General features: G+C 42.7%; 2 protein-coding genes across 4 annotated transcripts; one reads left to right on the plus strand and one right to left on the minus strand.

Annotated features, from left to right (window-relative positions):
- Positions 1-13,647: 13,647 nt before the first annotated feature.
- LOC119180406 (uncharacterized) lies at positions 13,648-20,024 on the plus strand. Of its 2 annotated transcripts, none has more exons than XM_075869900.1 (4): positions 13,648-14,082; positions 14,157-14,282; positions 15,774-15,830; positions 18,010-20,024. In XM_075869900.1, exons 1-3 carry the CDS (start codon positions 13,925-13,927, stop codon positions 15,826-15,828), a joined length of 339 nt encoding a protein of 112 aa, XP_075726015.1. In that variant the 5' UTR covers positions 13,648-13,924; the 3' UTR covers positions 15,829-15,830; positions 18,010-20,024. The 2 variants fall into 2 exon arrangements, with proteins under 2 accessions (XP_075726015.1, XP_075726014.1); XM_075869899.1 differs by having other exon boundaries at positions 13,652-14,082; positions 15,727-15,830.
- Positions 15,831-22,061, minus strand: LOC119180404 (uncharacterized). 2 transcript variants are annotated; one of them, XM_037431594.2, is made up of 6 exons: positions 21,599-22,061; positions 19,062-19,094; positions 17,998-18,084; positions 17,748-17,792; positions 17,595-17,636; positions 15,831-17,002 (listed from the first exon to the last, which is right to left on the minus strand). In XM_037431594.2, the coding sequence occupies exons 1-6, from the start codon at positions 21,612-21,614 to the stop codon at positions 16,833-16,835; spliced, it is 393 nt and encodes a 130-aa protein (XP_037287491.1). In that variant the 5' UTR covers positions 21,615-22,061; the 3' UTR covers positions 15,831-16,832. The 2 variants fall into 2 exon arrangements, with proteins under 2 accessions (XP_037287491.1, XP_037287490.1); XM_037431593.2 differs by lacking the exon at positions 21,599-22,061 and having other exon boundaries at positions 19,062-19,199.
- Positions 22,062-25,482: the final 3,421 nt, after the last annotated feature.

Consider the following 25,482-nt stretch of genomic DNA (forward strand, 5'->3'; position numbering starts at 1 on the left):
ATCCGGTCGAAGCAGTCCAAGGGCGGGGTGCCACAATGCGAGAGCTGCACGGCATCAGGAGACCGCGGAGGGCGAACCAGTCGGCGGGAGCTACGCTGAAGTCGGAGATCGCGAGGGCACAACCGTCCAGCTTGAAATCCTCCGAGCGAATCGCGCCCAGAAAGCGAATCGGCACGTCGAACGAATCAAGCTGCCTTGATTTCCGACAGCTCTTCCTAGGCCGTCAGTCAGTCAGGCGTGTCCAAAGAGTTTTTGACAAGGGGAGCCAACAGCCCTAAAGAATTCGAAGTATGACTTTCCTGTTTTCGCCTCTTTTGGCGCACCTCGAGAGCGTTGACCCGGAACAAATCAGGGTAGGGGAGGTGACTTTCCGCGAACCTTACCTGCTTTCCAAACCAGTTACTGCATGCAAGCTTCCCCTGAATGGATGAATGTGAGGTTGAAGAAAAAGAAAAAGACACCATCTTTCCTTGCGAGACCACGGCTTAGTCCCTTGAAGGGAAAGGGGAGAGTGGAGAAAATAGTTTAGAAGTAGGTAGGAGGAGAAGGTTTGGAAGAACGTGACGGTCATGGCTGCTAGAGCAGAAAGAGAATAGGGGCCGTCAGCAGGGCAGTCCGAGTCGTACAACTTGGAAATGTGGAGCTGCAACCATGTACGCAGATGCCTATGGTCATTCCCACGAGAAAAAAAATTCTGCATCACCTTTCTTGGGCAAGAATACAGAAAACTAGCTAAGCGAAAAAACTAAAATAAGTAAAGAAATAACCGATAATCTAACCACCAATTGTCACCACAGCTGCGGAAGGAAAGAAGGAAAAACGTAATCCGCGACCTCGGCACCAGCGGCTACACAGAGGCATTTATTCGCAGAACACTGTGTATAAGAAAAGACACGGGAAGCACGACACCAATGGCGCCTCAACGACGCCGCGTGTCGACCAAACTTGAGCTCACGGAACAGCGAACGAAGCACAATGGCAGAACACTGCGAGACCACTCGCAACAAGTTTGCCCCATACCAGTCCCGATGGCACGGTGTAGAGCTCGTTGCGTTGTTTTGTAGTCTTTCTGCATTCCTTGAAGTGCACAAAGAGCAAGAAAGCTTCCGTACGAGAAAGCTGAGCGTGGAAACAACTTTGCCATCAAGCCGTTTGCAATGTAGACTGGACGAATGCAACGACGTGTGAGGGGCGACGGGAAGTTCTTACGCGCTTCAAAGATGTCTATGAATGAAAAAGTGTACACCGGCGACTAGCCGCGGTCGCGCGACCATTTGCGACTGGCGACCAAACTGCGACACCGGCAAGGATTCATGCGAGCGACCGGAAGTCGCAAACATGACCTACTACACTCCTGACCTGTTCAGATAGCGGGGTTCCTATGGGAGCGCGTGTCCCCGCTCTCGTTCAATCGCTCGCCGTAGGTGGCGCTACCTATAACCTGTTCGTCTGCTACTGTGCGGCCGGCAGGAGGGCGACGGACTGATACCATGCGTCTGCTTCTGTGACAAACTGCCTATACGTGTGATTGTTTTTTGCTGAAAAGGCTAACGTGTGCTATGTGTTACATTTTAGTAGTTAGGCTATACTGGTTGATTGACTTCTAAAGCTGTATATTTGCGTAGAAATGTCTTGCTGCATGGTTGTTTTTGCCATTCCAGCCTAAAAAAACTTCAATTTAGTATTCATAAAGCTTTTGACTAATAATGTACTCATTGGTAATAGAATATCAAACTGATTTTAGGTTGTTTAGGACGCGTCAGGTGAAACGCAGTGCCCCTGTTGAGCACTTACCTTGGACACTCGCCCTGGACAGGTGTTACACTTGTAGTCAATTGATAGAAGAGAATAATGCACATACGCCCACGGACGCATATCAAGGAGAGACACAGGAATTGAAGCTTTAACTCTTACTGTGACCTACACAACAAAAATTGTGCGTCAAATTTCGCTACGGGAGTTTGTCTGCTGGAACGGGGAGCGCTGGCCGATGCGCGTTTCTATGATTTTATATGTCCGTGCGATGAGACGATATGGTAAAGGCAGTGATGTGCCTATCGAGGGCAACACATTGCGACCCCAATAAAGTTTTTATCGTCATCATTATCATCATCTTGTCGAGCATAGTTAATAATAATAATAATAATAATAATAATAATAATAATAATAATAATAATAATAATAATAATAATAATAATAATAATAATAATAATAATAATAATAATAATAATAATAATAATAATAATGTTTTATTTTTCATCAATAGTTTGATGAAGGACAGCGGCAGGTAAAAGCTGCTCTTCGAAAGAGGCAGCTTGACATAGGCCCACAGACGCCTTTAGCACGACAGCACTGGCAAACAGTTAGCAATGTTATCTAAGCAACAATTACAAAAATATCAAGTTCAAATTCTAAAAATAAAAATAGCAACCATGATAACAATGTAGCAACTGCAAAGAAATCTTGAAAACTATACATGTGTATATCGTGCAATTGAGTTCGGGTACAGAGTAAGAAATCTATGCCAGCTTTCACATATTTATCAATTAACGTAGAAACTGTGTAGAACAACCTATCTGTGGAGTAGTTTGTTCTCGAAGTTTTTATTTTCCATGTTTCTTTATGTCATGTTTCGAACAAATTATTTGGCTGCAGTTTCGAGAGGTCGTACAAATAATGTCGACTTTCTTGAAATTGACGCCTGACCACCAATGCTAACTTAAAATCGTAGAGACGATGTAGGGGTGGTATTCCAGCCTGTTGAAACAATTCACTTCTGCGAGCATCATACGACCAGTAAAAAATTATTCTAATATACGTCTTTTGCATCAGGTACAGTTTTTGTAAGCGCGTGTTAGTCGTAGTCCTTCATACCAAGAAACAATAAGCAAGATGCCAACAGAACAGTCATTTATAAAGTAAGAATTTTACCTTGTATAGTAGAACAGTTTTGCCACTGTACACCGTGCCCTCTACGCGAGATAACTGACCCAGCACACTGTAAATGCGATCGTTTCAAAGCATATTGCTCGAAAATGTAACTCCAAGAATTTTTATACAATTTACTAACTCAATAATAGTATCGCCATACTTGAAATGTATGTTTTCATTAACAGACTTATTTTTAGGGCGGAATAGTACCGCCTTTGTTGTACTAGTGGTTATGTTTGATTGATAGCGCCCAAGGGCGACACCCGCAGTTGGGGCGCGTACACATGCTGAAAATGTGCCATTATACTCGTTTGTCAATGAAAAGCAGATCCCTCAAAGTGATATCAAGGTTTCTGCTAAAAGAATTTGGCGAGTGTATGCGTGTGATTCGAGCAATGTTACAGCACTTCAAAATGAAACAAAACACATTTGTCGCTTTACTTATGCGTGCCACAATATGCCAGTTAAAGCTGATGTTTCAAACAAAGTTTCTGCACTTTCGAAGAATATCCTACTTGCTGGCACACAGTGACGGCTTGTGTCTGCAATAAAGAAAAACATATGTACGCGTACAGAGCTGCGTGCATTTGGGTCATAGTTCAATAAAATGTGCTAGCAAGGTTCTGGGCGCGTACATGATACAATGGAGGCATGCAACTAAACTTTTAAAATCTTGCGAGATTTTGGCTTTTCGGCTATTCTCTTTCTCTTTCCTTCTTTGGCTGTTTTGTCCCGCACGTAGTTTGAGAAGAAAGGACGGCTAAATTTTTGCAACACTAGCCGCGCCATGGCTTCTCGGTGCTCGCTAGTAGCGCCTTTATGGCTGAAAAGAGGGTTCAAGGCCACTGCAGGTAGCACAGTTTGCACAAAAAGTGCCATCGGCCTCTTTTTGGAAATGGCCAATGGCGCAAATGCTTCCGCGGCCCTTTCTAGAGTGCTCACAAAGGAAAGAAATGAGATCGTTGGGTATGAAAGCCCTCCCCTGTCTAAATTAAATATCACAGCAGTAGCTGGTCCAGATGAGCTGGGAGCCTTGATTTTGCCGATGCAGTCGTCGCAAGTAATGCAATCCTCAGCTGCTTTCACCAGGAAGCCCGCTATAAGGCCAAGCGTGCTGGCCCTTATGCCTGGCTGTGGGGCACCTGTGGGAAGGTAGAAATGAAAAGTGTGCAAGAATTTTATCAGTATATAGATAAGCATGCATGATTAAACCGACACGTGTCCGTATACAAAATATGAGAAATATATATATATATATATATATATATATATATGTATATATATATATATATATATATATATATATATATATATATATATATATATATATATATATATATATATATATATATATATATATATATATATATATATATATATATGGATGTTAATGCGCTTTCAGATAACAACTGTTGCCCCACCGCGGTGGTCTAGTGGCTAAGGTACTCGGCTGCTGACCCGCAGGTCGCGGGACCGAATCCCGGCTTCGGCGGCTGCACTTTCGATGGAGGTGAAAATGCCGTAGGCCCGCGTTCTCAGATTTGGGCGCACGTTAAAGAACCCCAGGTGGTCGAAATTTCTGGAGCCCTTCACTACGGTGTCTCTCATAATAATATGGTGGTTTTGGAACGTTAAACCCCACATATCATCAAGATAACTGTTCATTCAGCCGACGTTTGCGTCGGGAGAGCCCCGTCTTTTTCAAGGTATAATAATATTTACACATTTTCCGCGTCGATTTATAGCTTGTCACGACAGGAGGGAAGAAGTCCGGAGAATAGTATAAACAACAACATAAAAAAAACTGAGGGAGAAACGTTTAAAAATAAAAAAAAATCTAGGAGAAGAAGCAAGAGAAAGACGACGGGATTAGGAAGGGACAGCATCTCAAGAGAGTAAGGCGAACGCAAACGAGCCATGCCATCATCTGTGTGCCAGTTATGACAGCGATTCAAAACCGCCGAAAATTTCTTCCCCGATTGCGGGAAAGGGACGTCGGTTAGTCGAGTTGTGTGGGCGCCTGGTGAAAGCATGTTATATTTTTAAATGTAAGCCATAGTACCTGCTTGTACCATGGACTTATCGTTACATACATACACAGTATAACTGATTGAGAAGCATGTTTTCATCTACATCGTGCACTGACGCAAACGCTGCCTCACGCGGCTTGCATGTAACACAGTAAGCAGCGCAGAGTTTATAATATATGCATAATATCGTATAGTGGGGAATTGTTGGACGGTGTGTAATAATTTTTAAATAATGTAAATCATTCCATTACACGGAATCAACGAGATATGAAAAGCGCACCACGGCAAGTCTGCAGGGCTTCTAGATGTGGCCGCATCGTCTGGGTTATAGTAGCAGATGTCGATGCCGCGCACTCGCCTGACGACCCTTGATTCTGGTTTACTAGCGAGTGCATTTCCAGAGGTTGTCCGGCTTGCTTTACTGCTGTGGAGCACGACGCCTGCCTTGCACTGGGCGATCCAAGAGGAGACGTTGTTTGCTCTGTACTGCCGCTTGGTGATGAGTGCATCATTCCCATCACGAGGACTTTCTGCAGTGATGAAAGCGCAGCACGGGCGTCTGTCTGATCGTTGCTTCCTTGAAGCTGTCTGATGGTGGAAAAAAGTGCTTCGACAGGGTCACTGGAGAATTTGGCAGTCAACACGTATAGGAAACCTGAACGGATGAGAAATTGTGTGCACTGTACTGTGGACATTGTGGTCAGTTGGAGAGCTTCGTATGTTTCAAGAGATATGAATGCCCTCTTATGTGGTGCCGCGGCTTTCCATGCTGCGAAAAAGGGCAGAAATTCCTGCTCCAGCCATATCAACCTGAAAATAAAGCAGTTTATTGTAGAAAATATGAAACCTAGCGGGATAAATGGAATGTACCTGTCATCATCTGGGGAACTGAACGGCATCCTGTTTTGGTCCCGGCTTACTACGTGGAAGGTTGTATTTCTTATGTTGTGTATGGTGAACCATTTAAATATCATTTCCATCAGCTCGATGGTTGGCAGGCAGTCTTCAAACCCGAAAATGCCAAATCTGCGGCCGTATTGTAAGAGGTATCGTAAGGCCGATGTCACCTAGAAACCAAGGAGACGCGACATATTAAAAATGATCGGAATTATTTAGAGAGAGGTTTCTAAGCTTGGACGTTCGTATACAGCAAGTGAGACGAGTTACAAGTGGCACTGCAGTCATCAATAACGTGCACTTTTAAGTGAGTTTGTGTTAGTGAACATATATTTATAGAAGCTCTAATGATACGTAATTATTGTGTGGTAAGCAATACGCGCAGGTACATTCGTTAAGAAAGGGAAATTGTATGTTCAGATAACCATGCGCTGTTAGCAGCAGCAGTAGCAGCAGCTCATGTGCATGTTTTTATGTGACCATACTGATAAATATGTTAGCAGTTATATACGTATTGAATTACATTTTCACCATTTGCTTCCGTTTGGGTTCTACAAACAAATAAACCAGAAACTAACATGAATATTCACGTATCGTTTGCGGTGAATTACTATTAAAAGGCAGTTTTTGTACTGCTTCATTTGAACGAAAAGCTGCAAAATTTTTTCTGCTTCTGCATGAACATTCACTTGACGTAATATGATGTAAAATGAGTTGTGGCGTAATATTAGCGCATAAAAGTTTGCCCGAGCGCGCCAAAGAATTTGAGAAGTATAAACGTCACTACTGATAGAAAACTGCGAGCATGATTCTAGCTCAATTAGATGTATTTTTTTGTGTAATACAGGTTGCAGGAAGCATACATAATTTACAGCTAACGAAAAGGCATTTCCTGCATGACCTGTGTGCGTCACGCATTGTGATGTCTACAAGGAATACAGAGAATCTGGGAGTGTGTGACACTAACGCTAAATGGGTTTACACCTTTTCTTATACATGCCTGTGGAGAGAACACTTCAACGGCCCTCTTCACGCTTAATTTCTCGAAGTTCGTCGGGTAAACGTGCTTCTGCGTAAGGTTCCGAACAAGCTTGAACGACGACTGTTTTTCTGTTATGTCCAGCAACTTTCTCAAATACGTGGGGCTGTAGTAATGCCCATTGTTGAACAGAACGCGTTTGGTGGACAACATCTGGTTGCGGAGATTTTTCAGGATGTGGCAGTGGTCAAAAGAAAGGAAGAGCCTCCGATTCATATCCATTGGATGTCTGCAACAACAACAAAAAAAAATGAATAAATAAATTGGAGAAAGGCGGCGTTTGCGGTGTGAATAATTAGTTGCATATACGGTTTTCTGTTTTTTACCAAAGTAATGTAAATGTTAGCCATTCGAAGGACGTGTGCGTTGTTAATTATTACCTTATTATAAAATTTCTCCACTCATGCCATGATCCTGCAGGTCTGTGTGTGTGTTTTATTGAGATTACCTACACCTTAAATCTTCCGAAACTTTAAGTATACTCACCCATTCATACAGTCGCATGCAGGTGCGCATACATTACGCAAACGCGTAACGTCAATTGATTTGTAAAGACGGGCTATTTACAGCGATTGTACTGTTGATAGCAATCTTGTTATGGACACGGCTTTCTTATATGGCAGCGCTGATTAAAAAAAAAGAAGGGGGGGGGGGGGGGGCTCTGATGCTGATACAGGCTTTTTTTTTGTGCGACCAAGTCTTTTGTTTTTTTTTTCACTCAAACACGGCATGCATGCGCGTGCATACATTGATTGATAGATATGTGGGGTTTAACGTCCCAAAACCACCATATGATTTTGAGAGACGCCGTAGTGGAGGGCTCCGGAAATTTCGACCACCTGGGGTTCTTTAACGTGCACCCAAATCTGAGAACGCGGGCCTACAACATTTCCGCCTCCATCGGAAAAGCAGCAGCCGCAGCTGGGATTCGATCCATGCATACATTGAGGGCACACTGCGAATACATATAAAAAAATATTTACACTAGGCATTGCGCACAGCTTAATGCGAGCTGAGAGCAAAAATATATACTTAGCAACTTACGGCACAACTGGCATCATACGACCATTCCCTAACATGGTGAACATCTTTTTGTTCGAAGCGTGGTTGTCAGCTACAAGTCGGACCACTTGGAATCCTGCTTCTTCGATGGACTTAATTACTTCAAGTGTTAGTTGATGCAGGTGGTCTCCTTTTACTGACTGCGTGAAATAATATCCCACGGGTAGCCTGAAAAAGATAAAAATTAGCAGTATTCTGTAGCGTCGGTGTCAGCTGGGCTTAAAATCTCACTCCGTTGGAGAGAGGAGGAGAGCCAATTGCTCATCTCGAGTGCTTGTCAAATAAGTGCACAATGCTAAAGTTGACTTGCCGGGGGAAAGGGGGGGGGGAGCCCTCCTTAAAAAATAGAAGACGACTCCCCCTGCCCCTCCCCAGACTTTCAGCCCTGGTCGCGGAATAGCACATCATTGGTTAATTAAAGACAACGTTTTCTTTTTATATCTATAGGTGGGGTTAGTCTTTTAGTCACAGCGAAACGTATAGTGATAGACAAAGTGATGATTCACTTACGTGTAGTGCGTTGATAAGCCTACAAATACAAAGGCGAGAAGGTGTGTGGCCAGCTCGTTCTGAATGCCCACTTCTTTTTCTAGGCCTCCCATTTCGACTAGGCCATGGACTTTGTCTCCTTTTTTTTCGTACGTCAGTGCTTGCTTTAAAGACATTTCATCCACAATCAAAGAGCCCATTTTTTCCTAACAAAAAAAATGGGGGGGGGGGGGGGAATTCACTGTTAACAGACATGCGTTATATATCGGCGGAGACAGTTAATTATATAAATAACCTTCTTTGTTGTTCCGTACATGACCCATAATTTAACAGAAATGATTAGGGTTTAGAGCAAACATAGCGCACTGCCGTATACTCTTAAACAATACATCTTACGTTCGAGTAATCCTTGCCACAGGTCTGGTCCCTGTTTATTCACTTTAAATCACTTTTCATTCGGCTATACTAGCATGTATTTTGATCAGTCAAACACTGCCGCGTGCGCTGCTTCCTTCGTTATTCGCGTGCATATTGTAAATAATTCTGATCGAAGTAACGTACCCGTTCGGACAAGTGTGTGCTTTCCGTGTGCAGCCTTTGCTTCATTAGCGACGAAACAACTGCTCCAGTACAGTAGCCAATGTAACGCTTCAGTGTCATGCGACTTGGAAGGGTGAGGCACCCAGACCTCCGCAACATTTCGTACCCGCAGGGTGATTTAGCTTGCCACATTATGGCCTGCCTGATGGTCACCTCTTTCCAACGGTGATTTTTCTCACGCAGGCATTGCAATTGCTCCTTCAAAAATTCAGCCTTCTTGTCGTTCTCGTCCAGCATTTCCTGATGATGAAAGGGCAGTTGAAATGCGTAAATCACGCGCAAGATAACATACTGGAAGAAAGCGGAAGTGCAGGGGAGAATGGAAGCTTGACCCGCTGAAACATCGTAGAGCAGGGAATGCCGGCGCATCCAACAATTCGACATTTACGTACTGGACTTGCCCTTGTCAAGACAAGTTTAGATGTTGTGGGAGAGTGAGCAAACGTTCACACACACGCTACTAAAGGAGGCTGTTGCTGTCCTGACAAAGAATAGTGCACCTGATTGTCGAAACCTTGCATTTGGCATCATTCCTTATTCAACAATTCATAATCGCGAGAAAAGATATGCGTTTACTCTTAAGACAATAATAGATGTTTCATGTCACCACGTGGACATTCAATTGCAGCTATGCTACATTAATGAATTGCGCAACTTCAGACTTGCGTCATGTTCAGTAACCGGCCACCGACTCACACATACGGACTAGCGGAAACTGTTCACTTACACTTTCCAAACCATTCCTTCCTTTTTGAATGCAATGCTGCTCGCTCAAGTTTATAAGGCAGACATCACATGTGCGTCAAGCGTGGCTTCCTGTACGAGCATAAACCGATCGGCCCATAGCACCAACACAACACAGCTTGCAAATTACTGTCTTTCCAGTTGTCAGTCCAATGTCCCTAATTGTTTGCGACGACAGAAATTTGAACTCGTTGTTCGCAGGATAAAGGAATAAACTCGGGGTGCGCCAATCACGCAAGGGGGTACACACCGACCTTCGTATCTTAAACACTTGCTCATGTGCGCGCTTACCCACCAACCTTCTTTTATTCCGTGTCCTTATGTCAGGCCTACACCTTCGTATGACCAGAAAGATTGCCAGCATCGGCGTACACTAAAATGTCACGTAAATTTATATGAAGAAGAAAATCTATAAACAGAGTTTCTCTCGAGCAGACATCATGACAGCGGACTTGTCATCCTTAAGGCTATAATTGTATTTCAGTCTTTCAGAAAACAAGCCTGCTTGTCGAAACGCCGCCTCGAAACAACTTTGCTAAAACTACTGATTAAGCGAGTTGGTTCATGATTATTTTCAGTGTTTGTGTGTGTGTAAACAGCGATTAAAGAATGGGAACAACCCCTGTTCACAGGTTTTTTACTGCAAGCTTCCATCCTCCCCTTTCTGACGTTTCTTACAAAAAAGTATAGGGACACTAAGTTAATAGACTGATAAATGAGTACCTGATAATTCTCTATCGTTCCTGTTCCGATCATACGACTATTAGAACAGAAAAAATTAAGACTAGGTTTAATGTTCTGAGTTTGGCGAACAATCTTCGACACGTGCACGTCGCTTTATGTTGCGTCGCTCCTTGTGTACTTGGCCGCATTGGCTGAGAACATTTCTTTGAAACTTGCTACTTCAGACCTTGCATCTACTAACACAGCAGTCTTAGACATTACCTGAGGCCGTCAAAGTATGACGTCACTGCTAGCCGATGCGCGAGAACTTAAGGGTAGCATCGCCACCTTTACAATCTCTTATAGTTTCGAGAATTCCTTCGCTCACCGGACGTCCTCTCGTAGTACGGGTGATGTTGATAGAATTGACTTACTCCTAAATTGTTATTATGTTCAGAGTCATTTAAAATTAAGTGCGAATATAAAAGGATTAATATAACATTCGTCCACTGACGTAACTGCGTACCTGCAGCGTTAGAGCGCCATTCGCCTCGGCGAGGGCTTTCATCTCGAAAAAATCTTTCTTTAGCTTCTCTAGCTGTGAATGCAAATTACTGTTCATTTCTTTCAGCCTGCTGCACTTCCGCCGCAACGTCTTAGTTGCCGCGACCAGGGAGCGCATCTTCTTCAAACCGATCGACGTTTGCGACGTCATGGAGCGCCGCACTGGCCTCTTCTGGTGTTCCCCTTGTATAACTGAACTACAGTCCTCCATGTTGTCCTGACTTGATGGAAAATGCAACCACTCGGCCTCTTGTGCAGTTTCAATTGGGTTTTCAGAACTATATACTTCCCCAGGCTCCGCTGATGCTCGCTCTTCTTGAGAAGAATCTGCGTTGGACGTTCCCCTGTTAAGCCGAAAAAATAGCGAAGCATGACAGATATATTGTCCCGCTAAACGCATAAGGGAATACTGCTAACATTATTCTTATCCGTTGTTGTGTTAGACTTCAAGTTTTACTTACAGTATTTTTACTTGTATGGGTGCCAGCGTTGTTTCCCCCTGCGTTCGTTTTAGCCGCTTTTTCCGCGGCATTGGATCTTGCCCACGTGGATCAGGAGAAGCGGGAAATAAGGAAGGCACGGCTGTGGGCTTCAACATCTTCCTTTTCGTCACTGTTCTGTAATCTTCAGCGGTAAAATGCAGGCTGCATACCTTCGACCGGTCGCTGGGCTCCCAGCGATGCTTTCCTGAACCTTCATCAAAGGTAAAGGCGTATACGCATGGCTAGCAAGATTGCAAAATAACAGTCCATAACACCTTTTTTGTAATTAATTTTTCCAAAATGTAACAAGCCAAATGGGGAGGTTAAGAAAAAGCATAGCCACGATTTTATTCTGGGGAAGTACCTGTATACCCATTTAGTGCATTTTCATATTTTCTCGCAGCCTTTGTAAATGTCTTTTTAGATGACTACATTCGTCGATTGATGTTTAGTGATGGTACGTGGTCGAGTCCAGTGGCATACTTGAAGCCCTTTATTCGAAGAGCTCATTGGCTATACAAGGTTTCATAACAAAGCTGAATTTCCTAATGGCTGCTCAGTAACGAAGCGCGACCCAATACGACAGAGCCGAAACCGAGGCGCACTTGAGCGCCTTGGTCTTGGTTTAGAGCGCAAACCTCTAACCTGTACAATGACTCCGCCGTTGACGACGATGACTTCAGTGGTTTTTGTTCTTTTGCATTCTCCAAAACGAATCTTTGTCATGCATGATGTAATCTCAGATGCAGCACGCACATAAATAGAGTATCTGTCGCTGATTATTCCAGGTTCCTCATTTCGGTTTCACCGGCTGGGTCTCTTAACCCTCACAGAGCCGATGGGCTCATTGCACGAAGGACTTCAATTATGTCATTATACCCGACCGCCTGCCAGCCCTATATAGAGTGAACAGTTAATCGCCACATTTCGTTACCGGCGTAACGTTTCTAATTACCTTAAGTAAGCTTATACAGAAACGAACAAAGCTGTATGGGAAGATAGAGGTTTGAGATGAGAAATACATTTGACCAAATTCGGTCGCTAACTTCAGTGACACCCAGTGTTCAAGAGTTGTCCATCGCTAAACACACACACACACACACACACACACACACACACACACACACACACACACACACACACACACAGAGACAAACTGTGGAGGCAGCACGTAAATATTTCATATCATTAATTTTTTTATGGATTTCGGCGGCATTTGTTGAGGCAGCCTTCGGGAAGGGTGCTCGAACCCCTCGCAACCCACCGCTACGCATTTTTACATAATTTACAGATTTCGTATATTTACTTTTTTCTTGTGTGCTATATTTAAATTTCTTGGCACTATTTGTGGAGCCTGCCATATTAGCCGCGGTACTTTAAAAAAGCTTTCATGTTTTTTAGCTCAGTGAATTAGCATAACACACGGAAATAAAGTTTACTAAAGCACCCTGGTGCTTCTTGCTAGCTTGCAACTCGTTCTGAATTGAAACGACTCTCAAAAACACAAGACTCACCTTTTCTTCCAATTGCCTCGATCCATTCTTCCCGTATGTCTGTGGCAGGAAACTCGTGAAAACTTACTTTACTTTGTTTGCCTTGTTCCGATTTGCAATATGGCACGCAGCAATACACCATACTTACATTTGAGGTGTCAGCTCATCTAAAAAAAAAAAACTGCACGCGGCCACTATTAGAGCTGACTACTGCAGCTATCTGCCGTCTGCAAGTTTCTGCACACGACCTACTGTGTTTCTGCGTATCTTCTGCAATTTGTGTATGCGTATCGTCTGGAACCATCGTGATTCAGTGTGAACAATGAATGCCTAACAATAGTTTTTTTATCTCGTTGGACTACGTTTTCATTCAAGAAATATTTTCATAATAAATTTTCCTTCATTTGTAGAAAAGTTCCCGTCTGCTTGCCACTGTGACCCTTTGTGTGCTTTTTTTACGGTTCTATTTCTGCTTCAAACGTCCACACGAATGCAGCCAACTCTGACGAGGAATCATATCGCTTTATTTGCCATATTTTACACATTCATACACAATTCATGCACAATAAGAACGATTTGCACTGCCACAGCGATGGCTGAAGCAGACGACAGCGAACAGGTGCTGCCTAGCGCCACGCCGCTCGTAGGTGACGGCCCTAGCGGCAGAAGGTATGAACTAGAACGTGGGCGCTGGAAGAGGTGCTCTCTGGGCAGGTCAGGAGTGTAGTAGGTCATGGTCGCAAACCCGGAGAGTCACGTACAGATCTCGTTATCAACGAGAACTTGGGCGACCGGCGACGATCAGCTGATCAGATACGGAGCCCGCTGAGCGCGATGCGTTTGTTTTTGACGGCTGTGTATGCGTAGCGTTCTCCCGGCAGCATCATAGACTTCGAGTCGAGTGATGAAGAAGAGGTTGTGGCGGTGCTGATGTGCTCAGCCAACGTGTCAGCGCTGGCAGCACGAAAACGTTCAAAGCAAGCAAGGCGGTGGTGGGTGAGACCGTCCCTTCGCTCGCGAGAAGTGGCTGGCCACACAGGGCGTCTGCTTCCCGACTTGCGCTCGCACGACGAGGAGTATTTCCGAGAGTAAGTTTATGGTTGTTTTACGTGCTTATAAGATAGTGCATAACATGTTATCTCATTCTTTTTTTGGTGGTTAGCTTCATGCGGATGCCGCCACGAACGTTCGACACTTTGCTCGAACTGCTGCGCCCCGCAATATCCAAGCAGGACACAAACCACCGGCCTACAATTTCGGCGCACGACTGCCTGGCCATGACCATTAGGTAAGAGCGTGTGGTTTGAAGATTAATATGCTGTGGCTTGTGGCTGCGCTTCGATTGTAAGGAAGTTTCGCTTGTGCGGATAGAACGAATTGCATTTATGACGTATGCGGGCTCGATGGTGCAGTCGTTACTGCGGTCGGCAGTTTAGGCGTAAATGAGGGGTTTGATTACGGCCGCATCGATCGCCTTTAGGAGGAGGCGAAATGCACTTAAGTTGGCGCGTTTGTTGCGCACGTACGTTAAGAATCTCAGGTGGTGAATATTTCAAAACCATCTGTTGTGGCTTATTGCGTAATCAGTACGTGGTTTCCGCTTGTAAAATCACAGAAAATGGGATTCTGCGCTACACAATGACATTACATTGTGGACGTGTCAGTTCTCGTTTTCTGTTATCCTGATGCACAGGTACTATATAGAGCGCAATTATGATGTTATAAAATAAGTGAAACACAATCCTCAGCTTTGATTATGCACAAATTTTTAGGACAAATTGATGTGCTGTTCAAGGCACTCAAAGAGTATTTATGCCAAAAATATTTTTCAGCATCTAGGAGGGAGGAGGTTCAACCAACCACCCTTTATGTATCTGCATGCACGACGGTGTGTGTTTGCACCAGTACACATGCGAAATTTCTCACAAACATGACCAGCGTTTAACCCCTGCACCTTGCTACAATTTTACGTATGTTCTGTTAAATTGACAGTGACACAATACACTGTGGACAGTAGCGCAGTGGCAATACATATTGTGGACGGTAGCACATTGTGTGAAAGCAATTTAAACAATAGACTTGAGTGATGTACGTTTTGCGAAATAGGTTCTCCTTGAATTTACAGCTTTTCAGAAATCCATGCTAAGCAAATTGCTACAGGTACGTTTAGGTTGCCCTTCTTCAACCTGAGTAATATGAGCACGTACGCTCTTCCATGAAAAGGTTGATGCATGCTTATGATTCGCCAAAATGTGTAGGCACAGAAATATTCACTGCATATACGACAGCTTGCGGAGTGCACAAGCAGTGCTACTGTTCGGGACCAGTCGCAAATGGTCGCGCGACCGCTCCTAGTTGCCGGTGTGCACCAGCCCTAATTAGGTTTAACTGTACAGCGCAATCATTCTCTCAAAAGTGCACAATGGTTTTGTCCAAATGCGAGCAGTTGCTGACCTTGGCTGTCATGGAACTTGACATATCGAAATTTCTAAAGTTAGTCAGTAAATATGCATTCTATCAGAAGCTGTGATGATGCCGTAGAAAATAGACAGCAGAGGTAGCGCTCATTAATACATAAAAATGAGGAACACTTTGGCAATGTAGCGTCATGACTATGACACTGAAATGCAACTATGCGTGAGATTTTCAAGCTCAGCATGCTCCTTTTACAGTGTGTGTCTTCCATCATGGCTGTGCCGACAGAAATTTCACATGGCACTTATGCGTTTTAGGTATGCCAAGGAAGTGCGAGATAAATTGGCGCACTACTTCTTCACAGACGGTCAGGTGCCTTGGCAGGACAAAGTGAACAGCACTTGAGGCGTACAAGGTGAAGGTGGGTTGTAAATGCATTTTATTGCTTACAGAACTTATGTACATAGCATCTTCTTAAGCTAAACAAACAAGAGAAAAATCACCCGTGACACAACAAATACATTACAGAAAAAACTGTCATGTCCAAATATAATCATGAAAACACAAAAATAAATAATTCATGTTAAAATATTTGGGTTATTGCACGGTTATCACTACAGTTATCACAGAAATAAGTTGCCCTAAAGGGGTCATGACACCCAATTTTCAATCATAATGTGTGTTGTATGAGCTGATTCTTGTATGTTCACATACAAGCTGGCAAAATTCAAGCGATTTGGTCAAGCCGCTAATTTTTAATCGCATATTTTTATAAACGAGCTAGTCGCCTGACAGTTGGGCAATACTGACGCACTCACTATCCATGACATCACGAACCGCTTGCTCGACAAGCTGCTGCACAGTGTGCAATCTGGCAGACGGTCGTGTTCCGTCATCAACTGCGCTTGCAATCAAATTTTTTCGCATTGTTGAACTCTCCACTAAACCTAAATGACTTCCAGGGGTCGAAACATGGCTACTGTGTCAGCAATGTAGCGCTGGTACTTGCAGCAAATAATTTCGGATGTCAAAATGGGTCCCGTGAATGTGCAATGCGTATACCATTTGCCATTGCTCCTTCGGCTTGTGACGTCTCGCATGCCATGACAAAATGGCGGTCACTTGTGGTAGGTTGAGTTTTAGGAGCCGAGCACTTCTACGGCATATTTTTGATTAAAATGATCTCTTAAGGCCCCTTTTTCACACGTGTACTAGCACATTTTTACTCTGTAGTTTTGTTTTTTTGCTGACAACCGTCAATTGTTGAGTGACCAGTCATGACCCCTTTAAGTTGAGACTAGAAAAGTGAACACAAGATAAAAAAAGATGGGTGTCATTGACATTATATAAACACTTCAATCTGCTTCACTGCTCTGATGCAATTTTGCCTCTGCTTCACACAGCATAAGTTCTACTGCATGCATTACATCTTGTGCAATGTGCACTGGTAGCTCTCTGAGGCGTGCATCGGTACGTAGAGCGAAGAAACCAGTGTTATCTTTTTTGATGACCCCCTTGTTCGCTCTGATGTGTTCAAGGTGCTCCATGCACGCTTGCGCCACAGCTTCATGGCTTGTGCCCTCTCCTGCATTGCTGCAAAGCAAGTGTGATCTGCGATTCATGCATATGAATGCTTTAAGGTTGCATTGTTACTTCGTGAAGCACCATTTAGCAAAAAAAAAAACTGTGTGAGAACGACAAGGTAGAAACAGAAGAAACAAGACAGAGCACTGACTTTCAACTGATGTTTGTGCTTTTCGGCACTAAGAAAGAAAAAAATATAGAGGAATTGAAGCAAATTAAATAGCACACTTAAAAGATAAATGTGTCAATAGGGCGTCTACCTCTCTGTAAGAAATAAATGGGCTTTTGATCTTTGAAACGGACACTCATGTTTAGGGACAGGGTGCTGATGTTCTGATATTAACGCCTAAATATTACGGTAGTTACATGGGTTCTGTCTGCCTTAGTATAAATGTGCCCACAATAAAAACATCAGTTTAAAGTCAGTGCTCTATCCTGTTTTTTCTGTTTCTACCTTGTCGTTCTCACACTTTTGTTACTATGTCTGTGTACCAACTTGACCGAACGTTAACCTTATAAAGTTTTGTATTTTGTAGCATGCGCAGGATTGTTAGAAAAAAATCTGCAAGTTTATCCTCTAAGAGTCAGCGGTATATCTCACCTAGCGCCCTCGCAGGTCCGTTGTCGTCTTGACGAGCGTGACCTGCAGTGAATTATACATATTGCTTAAATGTACAGAAAGAGATCCTTTTCGAAAAGTTGTGATTGTGATCTCTTGCCAGGAGTACCTAAAATAATTTTTTCGTTTACACACCGTTTTGATGGTGGCTGCTCTCTTGAGGTGGTTGCTGAAGCATCACTGCAGAAGGAGGCAGTATTATTATACAACTTATAAAGTGTTACAATTGCATGCAGCAGAATCTGGTGTCAAAACATTAGGCACTTTCTCCAAATGTGCTAGAACATGAAGAAGGTTACAAAACATGTTTTTAAGATTTAATAGATTGGCTATCTATGCATACCCTTCATTTGTCATTACTTAGGTGGATTCATAAAGGTTTTACTCATTGCTGCAGGTGTCGACACCAGTCTCCTCAGCCGTATCAGGGGTACGTTCCGGTTCCGCTGCATGGCTTGGCCGAGGCGGTGATCTGCAGTGATGAAAACTTCTCTCTATGTATTTGATGATGCCACTAGTACATGAACAGTTTTAGGCATTCTTCGGGAGTTAAAATGCCATTATGATTTCACTCAACACGAGGTTTATTTTACACTTGCGTTACCTCTTGATTGAGCACTGCTGTATGGAAGGTGTGCATACAGAAGTTTAATGTGCCTATTATGTTAATAAAATGCTATGTAGGTTGCGCATCTAAATGAGAACAAGAGATATTGTCACGGAGATGAAGTAAAGGTAGAGGAAGAACTCAATCAGCTGATAAGCACGTGAGGGTGTTAATCAGCCATTGTGAATCTTGCCTGAGGGTTTTCCCCTGTAAACGCATTTTGTACAAAAGTCTCTAACCCCGTAACAATATCTCACTGGCTATGTGAATGAAATTTATACAGTCAATCCTAAATGGCTGTGCAAACGATGTGTCTGATGAAACTGTGCCTGCTGTCATTATGTTTCTTGAACACATGCTACATACGATTTTTGCAGCATCATTTTATTGCTAGGAATGAGTGAATGCTTTACATTATTCAGCTCACTTGTGTTGCAATCAGCACTGGGCACTTGTTCATAACGAATTGACATGAATGTGTTGCCAGTGTATGCAGATAATGCATTAGTTTGCTTAATTGCGGCCTGTCGCTGATGAATACTTTGCTTTTTCAGAAATATTTGACGTTGTACAATAACCACATTCACACAGAAACAAGGCCTGTGCCCTCATGTATTCCTGTGTGCTTTTGTTCAGTGTTGAGTGCTGAATGTATTTAAAAAGATGCAGTGGTTTGGGCAAGCTAACGACCTGAACACCGCCTTTCAAGCACGCTTGTATTTTTCATAATTTTGCAAAGTACAATCATCTAGTATTAAAAAATAATGTTTCTGGGTTGAAGTCCATACGTGTACAGCTTCAAGTGCATGCACATGGTACTGAAAATTTTTGTGCATGCTCACCTCTCGTTAGCCTCTTCTGCTGTGATGTGGCTGCTGCAAGAGAACATGCAATATGTGATTCTGTCAGTGCTATTGTTTGCATTTTTAGAGCATTTTCACTGTTTTGCTACAATATAAGTACTTATGCTGCATTCTTGTAATGAATATGTGCAATGCTTGTCTATGAACAGCCTCATGACACATGCAATAAGCGATCTCTTTAGATTTTGTATTAAGCCTTCCTTCTTTTGGTAAATGAGAGCCAAGAATGACACAGAAAGTACACTCAATTCTCTCATTCTTACTGTTCTGTCTTCAATATTCTGTTTTGTGAAGCTGTCCACGTGTTACTTGTACGGTATGCTATACTTTTTGTGTTGTGCTGATGCATTGTGCTATGCTAACCAAAACGTTTCATTTTCTGTTCAATGGAGGGTAAGCATTATTCATTAGCTTTGGTCAATGGCACTCATGTTTCACAGTACCCTAGAATGATGCACAGAGTTATTCTTCGTAGCTGTAGCCACAATTACTCGACATCAAAACAGCCCATTGCCACCATGTTCATGATCACATGCATGCCCACTGTGAATTACCTCTTGGGACTTCTATGTTTATGTGCAGTGTACTTATGTGTATTGATATGTGTGTATTTATGTGTATGTATAACAGTCATGTGAATTAAATCAACTTTTTTTTTGTTTAGTACCCAATAGTCAACTAATATTGAACTTCAGCCACAGGCTCAGATTCTCCTTGCATTAATTTAAGCATAGCCTCAAAATGGGGCCATTTTATTGTTGGAATGTCGGCTGCTCCGGCTCCACTTCTTTGTCTTTCACGTATGTCTTGTTTGCTTTTGAAGATATCACGCAGGTTCTTAAATCGTTTCTCAACAAGGACACCTGAAAACAAAACCCTTGCTGTAAGAATGTATTGTGCATACTGTATTGCTGATAAATTTTCTACTTTATTTCAGCACAATTGTGAGCGGTCTTTATTTTCTTTGCCCAGATCATTTCGGCTGCAGCACCCTAGAAATCTGAATATTGGGCATCAAAATGAATCGGATGCCATCTAAACTTAAGTATTGGTAGGGGCTTAAACATTGCAAAATCTCTGCCCATGATTGAGGGAACCTGCAGCCGAGGGTTCCAGAAATGCCGCCCACCTAGTGTTTTCGACCGTCCACCTACATGTGCACGACATCACAGCTGACGCAATGATTAGTTGCGCAAAGAGTTATGTACACTGTTTCTTGAAGGTAAGCATGTCTGCCAAGCTATTGTAACAAAGAGGCTGTTTATACCTTCGGCAATTGAAGTTCACTTGCAAAAAGTCTATTTCATGAACCAGCACATGATGTCTTTATCGCCTTCAGAGTGAAACTTTCTAAGCATTACTGCATTGTGCAAAACTCCACAGGTGAGTATATACCATTGGTATCGGCCAAGCGAAACTGTCGTGTACAGCGGGAGCGATTGTTGTCAAACAAAAGCAAACATGTTAAACAACTTGAAAAGAAGAATGAAACTAACTAGAGCAAGATGACAATTTTTGAGAGAAAGAAATGCAACAAACATAGTATATGACTCAAAGTGTAACATAGAGAGAGCGAGAGGAAGGAAATTATAAGAAAATAAAGGGACCAAAACATGAAAACATACCAACACATAGAAGCAGACATGAAAAATTGACTTTAAAATATAGGAACAAAGAAAACAAACAAAAACGAAGCACAGTTGGAAGCGGAGAGATATAACCTCTGGGAATAAAGGAATAATCGAAATATAAAGGCACCAACAGACAAAAACACAGGAGAGGAAAGCAACAGTTGTGAAGAAATGAGGATTAGATATGGGCCACATTACAGAGGAATAAATTCCCCCATCTGTGATTTCCTTCAGTGTTCGCCCAGCCCCTAGAACACTACCATATGTTTTTTTTTTTTTTTACGATTGCATGTCATTTGGCATCAACAGCATGTCTGACTCCCAAATCCGGACATTTGAGAGTGCTGCTAAACATGTTTTGTATGTCTTAATTACACGCTCCTCTATGGAGTGCACAAAATGCGCTCAAAGCAGAGGCTACTTTGCATTCTTTTTTAAAACAGCACAACTGCAATGCATAGGCAGAATTAAAGCGTAACACCCCCCCCCCCCCCTCCCTCACCGCGCACTAGATATTATGCATTGCAAATGCCGCACGTTCACAAAAGCACACATTCCCTTGGCCAGACGATGACGTACAAACACAGCAAGGAGCATGCGCTAGGTGAGTTGGCAACTGCGAGCAGTATTTCGAACGTCTGAGCTTTATTATCAGCTATACAATGTTCTGTCATGTCGATTTCGATGTTAAACTCGGAAAGTCGCGAGAACAAACGTGCACACAACTGCGCTCGCATACATCACAGTCAATACATCTCATGCAAACTAAAACCTTGCAGTACAAATACCAATATTTTCATTGTTCATTCATTGGCAACGCCAGCCATGCAGTACACACCTGTTCTTGCTTATATAGCTACTGAAACAAAAAATCTCGGTACTTACTCGACATGCCGAACATGCTTCCGATCTCTGCCCAAGCCCGGTCCTTCGTTGTCCGATCTTTAAAAAAAGGGTGCCGCTTGCCATACAGATATGGCTACATTTTAATCGCGTCGATGAGGAGCTCGGCCGAGTACTTAAAGCTGGCCGTGGTGGCATTCGTCTGATGCGAGGAAAAATCCACGGAGGAACGTACGTGTCGTTCGTACCTCACGGCAGTAGGCAAGCGCAACGAGAAAAAAAAAATAACATACGAGGTGGCCGGATGTAAACAAAGGCTGACGTCACTTCTGGTCTTCGCTGATTGGTTAAAGTGTTTTGCGACTGCAGTCGCGCGACCAAAAAATCGGTCAGGAAGCGACTGGCCAAAACAGTCGCTTTGCGACCGTTTGCGACCGTTCGCGACTGCTTGCGACCAGTCGCAAATGGTCGCGCGACCGCGGCTAGTCGCCGATGTGCACCAGCCTTAAATGGGAACGAAAAAAAATCTACAAAAACACGGTCATTGCTATGTTGTGTCAGTACAACAGAATTGCAAGCCTGTTGGAAAAAGATGGCAGCAATATCTCATAAAGAGACTCGAGAATTAAAAGCCTCTCTGATTGCCGAGAGGTAACAGAATTCTTCGATCAATAAATTTATTTCCGCGAGTGATAAAGAATCACGTACGACATGAACGGTGCGTTTCTGCCTCATTCCTTCTTGAAATATGACCACGACAATTTTCATGGTGCCTTAAAATATGCCGCCGCTGTTTAACTGGTAGCAAATGACATGACAAAAGCCCATAGTCTGTGCCATTGCTACATTTTAGCAAAACTTGAAATTCAGCCAGATCGCGCATTGCTATCGGGAAATTTCGAGCGCAAACTAATGCTTCCACATGACGTTCACAAGCATCTGTCCTGTCTCTCTCGTTCTTGTTAACGTCTTGTTTCGCGCTCACAACTTTCCCAATCGCCACAATTATTCAAGAAAAAAACTGAAGTGGCATCTGATGGCTCAAGCAGTTCAACGCAATATAAAGACAGAATGGGTGCTCGATTGCTCACGAATCGTGCTGCTTTCTCGTACTTGAAGCCACATTAATAATAAAACCGGAGCTTAGCACTCATACTCCATTGATTAAGTACATAATCATAGATCAATCTCAGTGTGGATTCCGATGTCACGTAATAAATGTGACCTGCAGTGCCACATGTGTCACAACATGCTGCAGAACCCAATTCCATGCCTTCATACCGTCATGCTCGTTTAATACGAACGTTTGTAGATTGGACTACAGAAACAACAAAAAAGACCGAGAATTATTCAATTCTTCCGTTAATTAGTAACGCACTTCTTTATGCATTCTTCTGTTCTCTGGGAGCAGGTCACGTGAGTTTTGTAGCATGAATTAACATAAATTGCTGTTTCTATTTTACCACAGTCACCGAACGGTGTACAATATAAAGACATCACCTGCATTAAACTTCGTGTCAGCACAATGTATACAATGCTCAATTACATCGCAAAAAAATACGTGTTTCATGCAAAGAATTTCCTAATGCTTCGTTAGATATTCAACCGTTAAAATTAAAAATAGCACCACCGTGAACGGGATTAACTCCGTGACCAAATTTCAGTGCAAAAAGCGCTTGAATAACTGCACCTTGCAGGTATGCAATATACATTGCATGAGGTTTTAGATGTATGGTGACTTCATTAGTTCAGGTTACATTGTTTTTGTAGAATTAGCTTTTTAGTCACGTTTACTATGCTTTTTATTGTTAATATTTCACCTCATCAGTCATTCAGTGATGGTCATTACATTTCCACATCCTTAAATGAGAGTTATGAATAGTTAATATTCAAGCATTTTTTAAAGATATATGACTGGTTTTTATCAAAGGACCAACCCTAGAACGAGTTCCAGGGAGGGGGGAGATAGTAACAGTCTTATAATTCGAAAAATAAAATTCTCGGCTATACAAGCCCGAACGTCAAGAAGTTTTAAATATTCGGAACACTAGGTCGGCAAAATAAATGGAGCCCCCATAGACCCACTCAGTAAATGTGCTTTTATCTTAGGACTCGATATAGGGCCCATCCTATAGCCGGAATTTCGGTCACATATAAAAATATTTTTCTCTGCAAAACATTTTCGCAATAGACTGCTTTCAATAGAGTAAATCAGCGCGAGATTTTTCGAATACACCTGAGATAGTGGAATAACCGATCAAACTTTACGTGAATACCTATCACTTTTCGTCTCCACTGTCTCTTTCCAAGTTGGTGTTCTTCCTTTCTTGACATTCAACTTCACAGTATTTTAACTAATCCGCATCATATTGGTTCTATAGAAGAAAATAGCTTGTGGTATACGCATCTCAAATCAAACTTGGGCGTGCGCTTACGCCCCATCTCACTGTTTTGTATCGATCATTTCAGCGTTCTAATTTCACTTACGGCATTGTCACGTGGTTGCGACGGCAAAAAATATGGTACGTGGGTTGTTCAAGACGACACTTTTTATTGAGTGAACATGTGCATAGGAAAGTGCAAAGTACTAGAAATTCGTGCTTTACACAGATAGCGGTAATTAGAGCATTGGTCGTCGGTAAAATGATCTGCGCGAAGGTACGTCGCCATTTATACGCGTAGCATTCATATCGTAGGTGTCTCAAGCTTATCAGAAGATTCTAAAATAATGTAGAGTTTTCGCAGACAGCCAAGCGTCCTTTGCGAAAGGCAACTGATTAATATGTGGTGTTTAACGTTTCAAAACCACCACATGATTATGAGAGATGCCGTAGTGGAGGACTCCAGAAATTTTGACAACGTGGGGTTCTTCAACATGCACCCAAATCGCAGCACATGGACCTACAGCATTTTCGCCTCTATCGAAAATAAAGCAGCCGCAGGTGGGACTTGATCCCGCGACCTGCGGGTCAGCAGCCGAGTACCTTAGCTACTGAACCACTACGGCAGTGCCTTTGCGCAAGACAGTGACATAAAAATACAAGTGAGCGTGGCAGTATAATAGTGTTGCGATAAAATTTCAGCAGATACAACATGTTTCACTTTGGATGCCATTTTCATACAGAACCGTCAGCGGGTGACCACGCGTTGCAAGGTGGATCGACGTCTTTGGGTATTTTGAGTAGGATAAATTTCTACCTAAAACATACGGTGTGACGACAGCACTCACGTTGACTGTAAATATTAATGAAACGAAGTGCACGCTTCGGTGGGATGATATGCATATCATTAAGAAGCTGTTGTGTATTTCTCAAAGGTCGAGATCCTTAATGGTCGAGTGACCTTTCCCTATCACGTGCTGGGTGAAAGGAATATATCCATGTAATGTTTACAGCCAGCCTATAGACCGCAACAACTGACGGTGTCGGCCGACATCACTCCTGTAAGTCTATTTAGTGATGTATCCGTTACAGTAAAAAGTAACTAAATACCTCACTCGTTACTCAAATAAGAAAAAAGGGGAACGTTTTACGGCTCCACGTTATATAGATACATAAAAAAAGGTAACGCACTACCGTTACCGTAACCGAAAAAAACAGAACGAATGTTACCTCTGCAGTAGCTCCGGAGTCATCAGTTTTAATCAATGTGTCTTTGCTGCAGAAACCCACAATGATAATCTTAAATCTCAAATTTATGTTTCACACATACTAACCCAAGCAAGGATTATACTCAAAATGTTCAATTAACGAGAATTATTTGTACAAATGTACTGAACCTTAGCAATGTCATATAGAAGCTTAATGATGCCTGCACATGTGATGGCTTCTGAATCTGCGGTGACACAGGATGAAAGCATTTTTTTTTCATTGGAGCATTATACACAAAGTGAGGTTCAATAATCCACGGTATTCATGAAGAAAATA

Source organism: Rhipicephalus microplus, chromosome 7, assembly GCF_043290135.1.
Source record: "Rhipicephalus microplus isolate Deutch F79 chromosome 7, USDA_Rmic, whole genome shotgun sequence".
Classification (NCBI taxonomy): domain Eukaryota; kingdom Metazoa; phylum Arthropoda; class Arachnida; order Ixodida; family Ixodidae; genus Rhipicephalus; species Rhipicephalus microplus.

Bases quoted from the DNA above. Each gene is read 5' to 3' on its own strand.
- LOC119180404 (XM_037431593.2), bottom strand. From the start codon at position 19,143: ATGCAAACAATAGCACTGACAGAATCACATATTGCATGTTCTCTTGCA. The intron at 17,793-17,997 runs GTAAAACCTTTA...CTCCTTCTGCAG, and splicing joins GTCGACACCTGCAGCAATGA to TGATGCTTCAGCAACCACCT. The intron at 17,637-17,747 runs GTGTGTAAACGA...AATTCACTGCAG, and splicing joins GAGCAGCCACCATCAAAACG to GTCACGCTCGTCAAGACGAC.
- LOC119180406 (XM_075869899.1), top strand. From the start codon at position 13,925: ATGTGCTCAGCCAACGTGTCAGCGCTGGCAGCACGAAAACGTTCAAAG. The intron at 14,083-14,156 runs GTAAGTTTATGG...TTTGGTGGTTAG, and splicing joins GACGAGGAGTATTTCCGAGA to CTTCATGCGGATGCCGCCAC. The intron at 14,283-15,726 runs GTAAGAGCGTGT...TATGCGTTTTAG, and splicing joins TGCCTGGCCATGACCATTAG to GTATGCCAAGGAAGTGCGAG.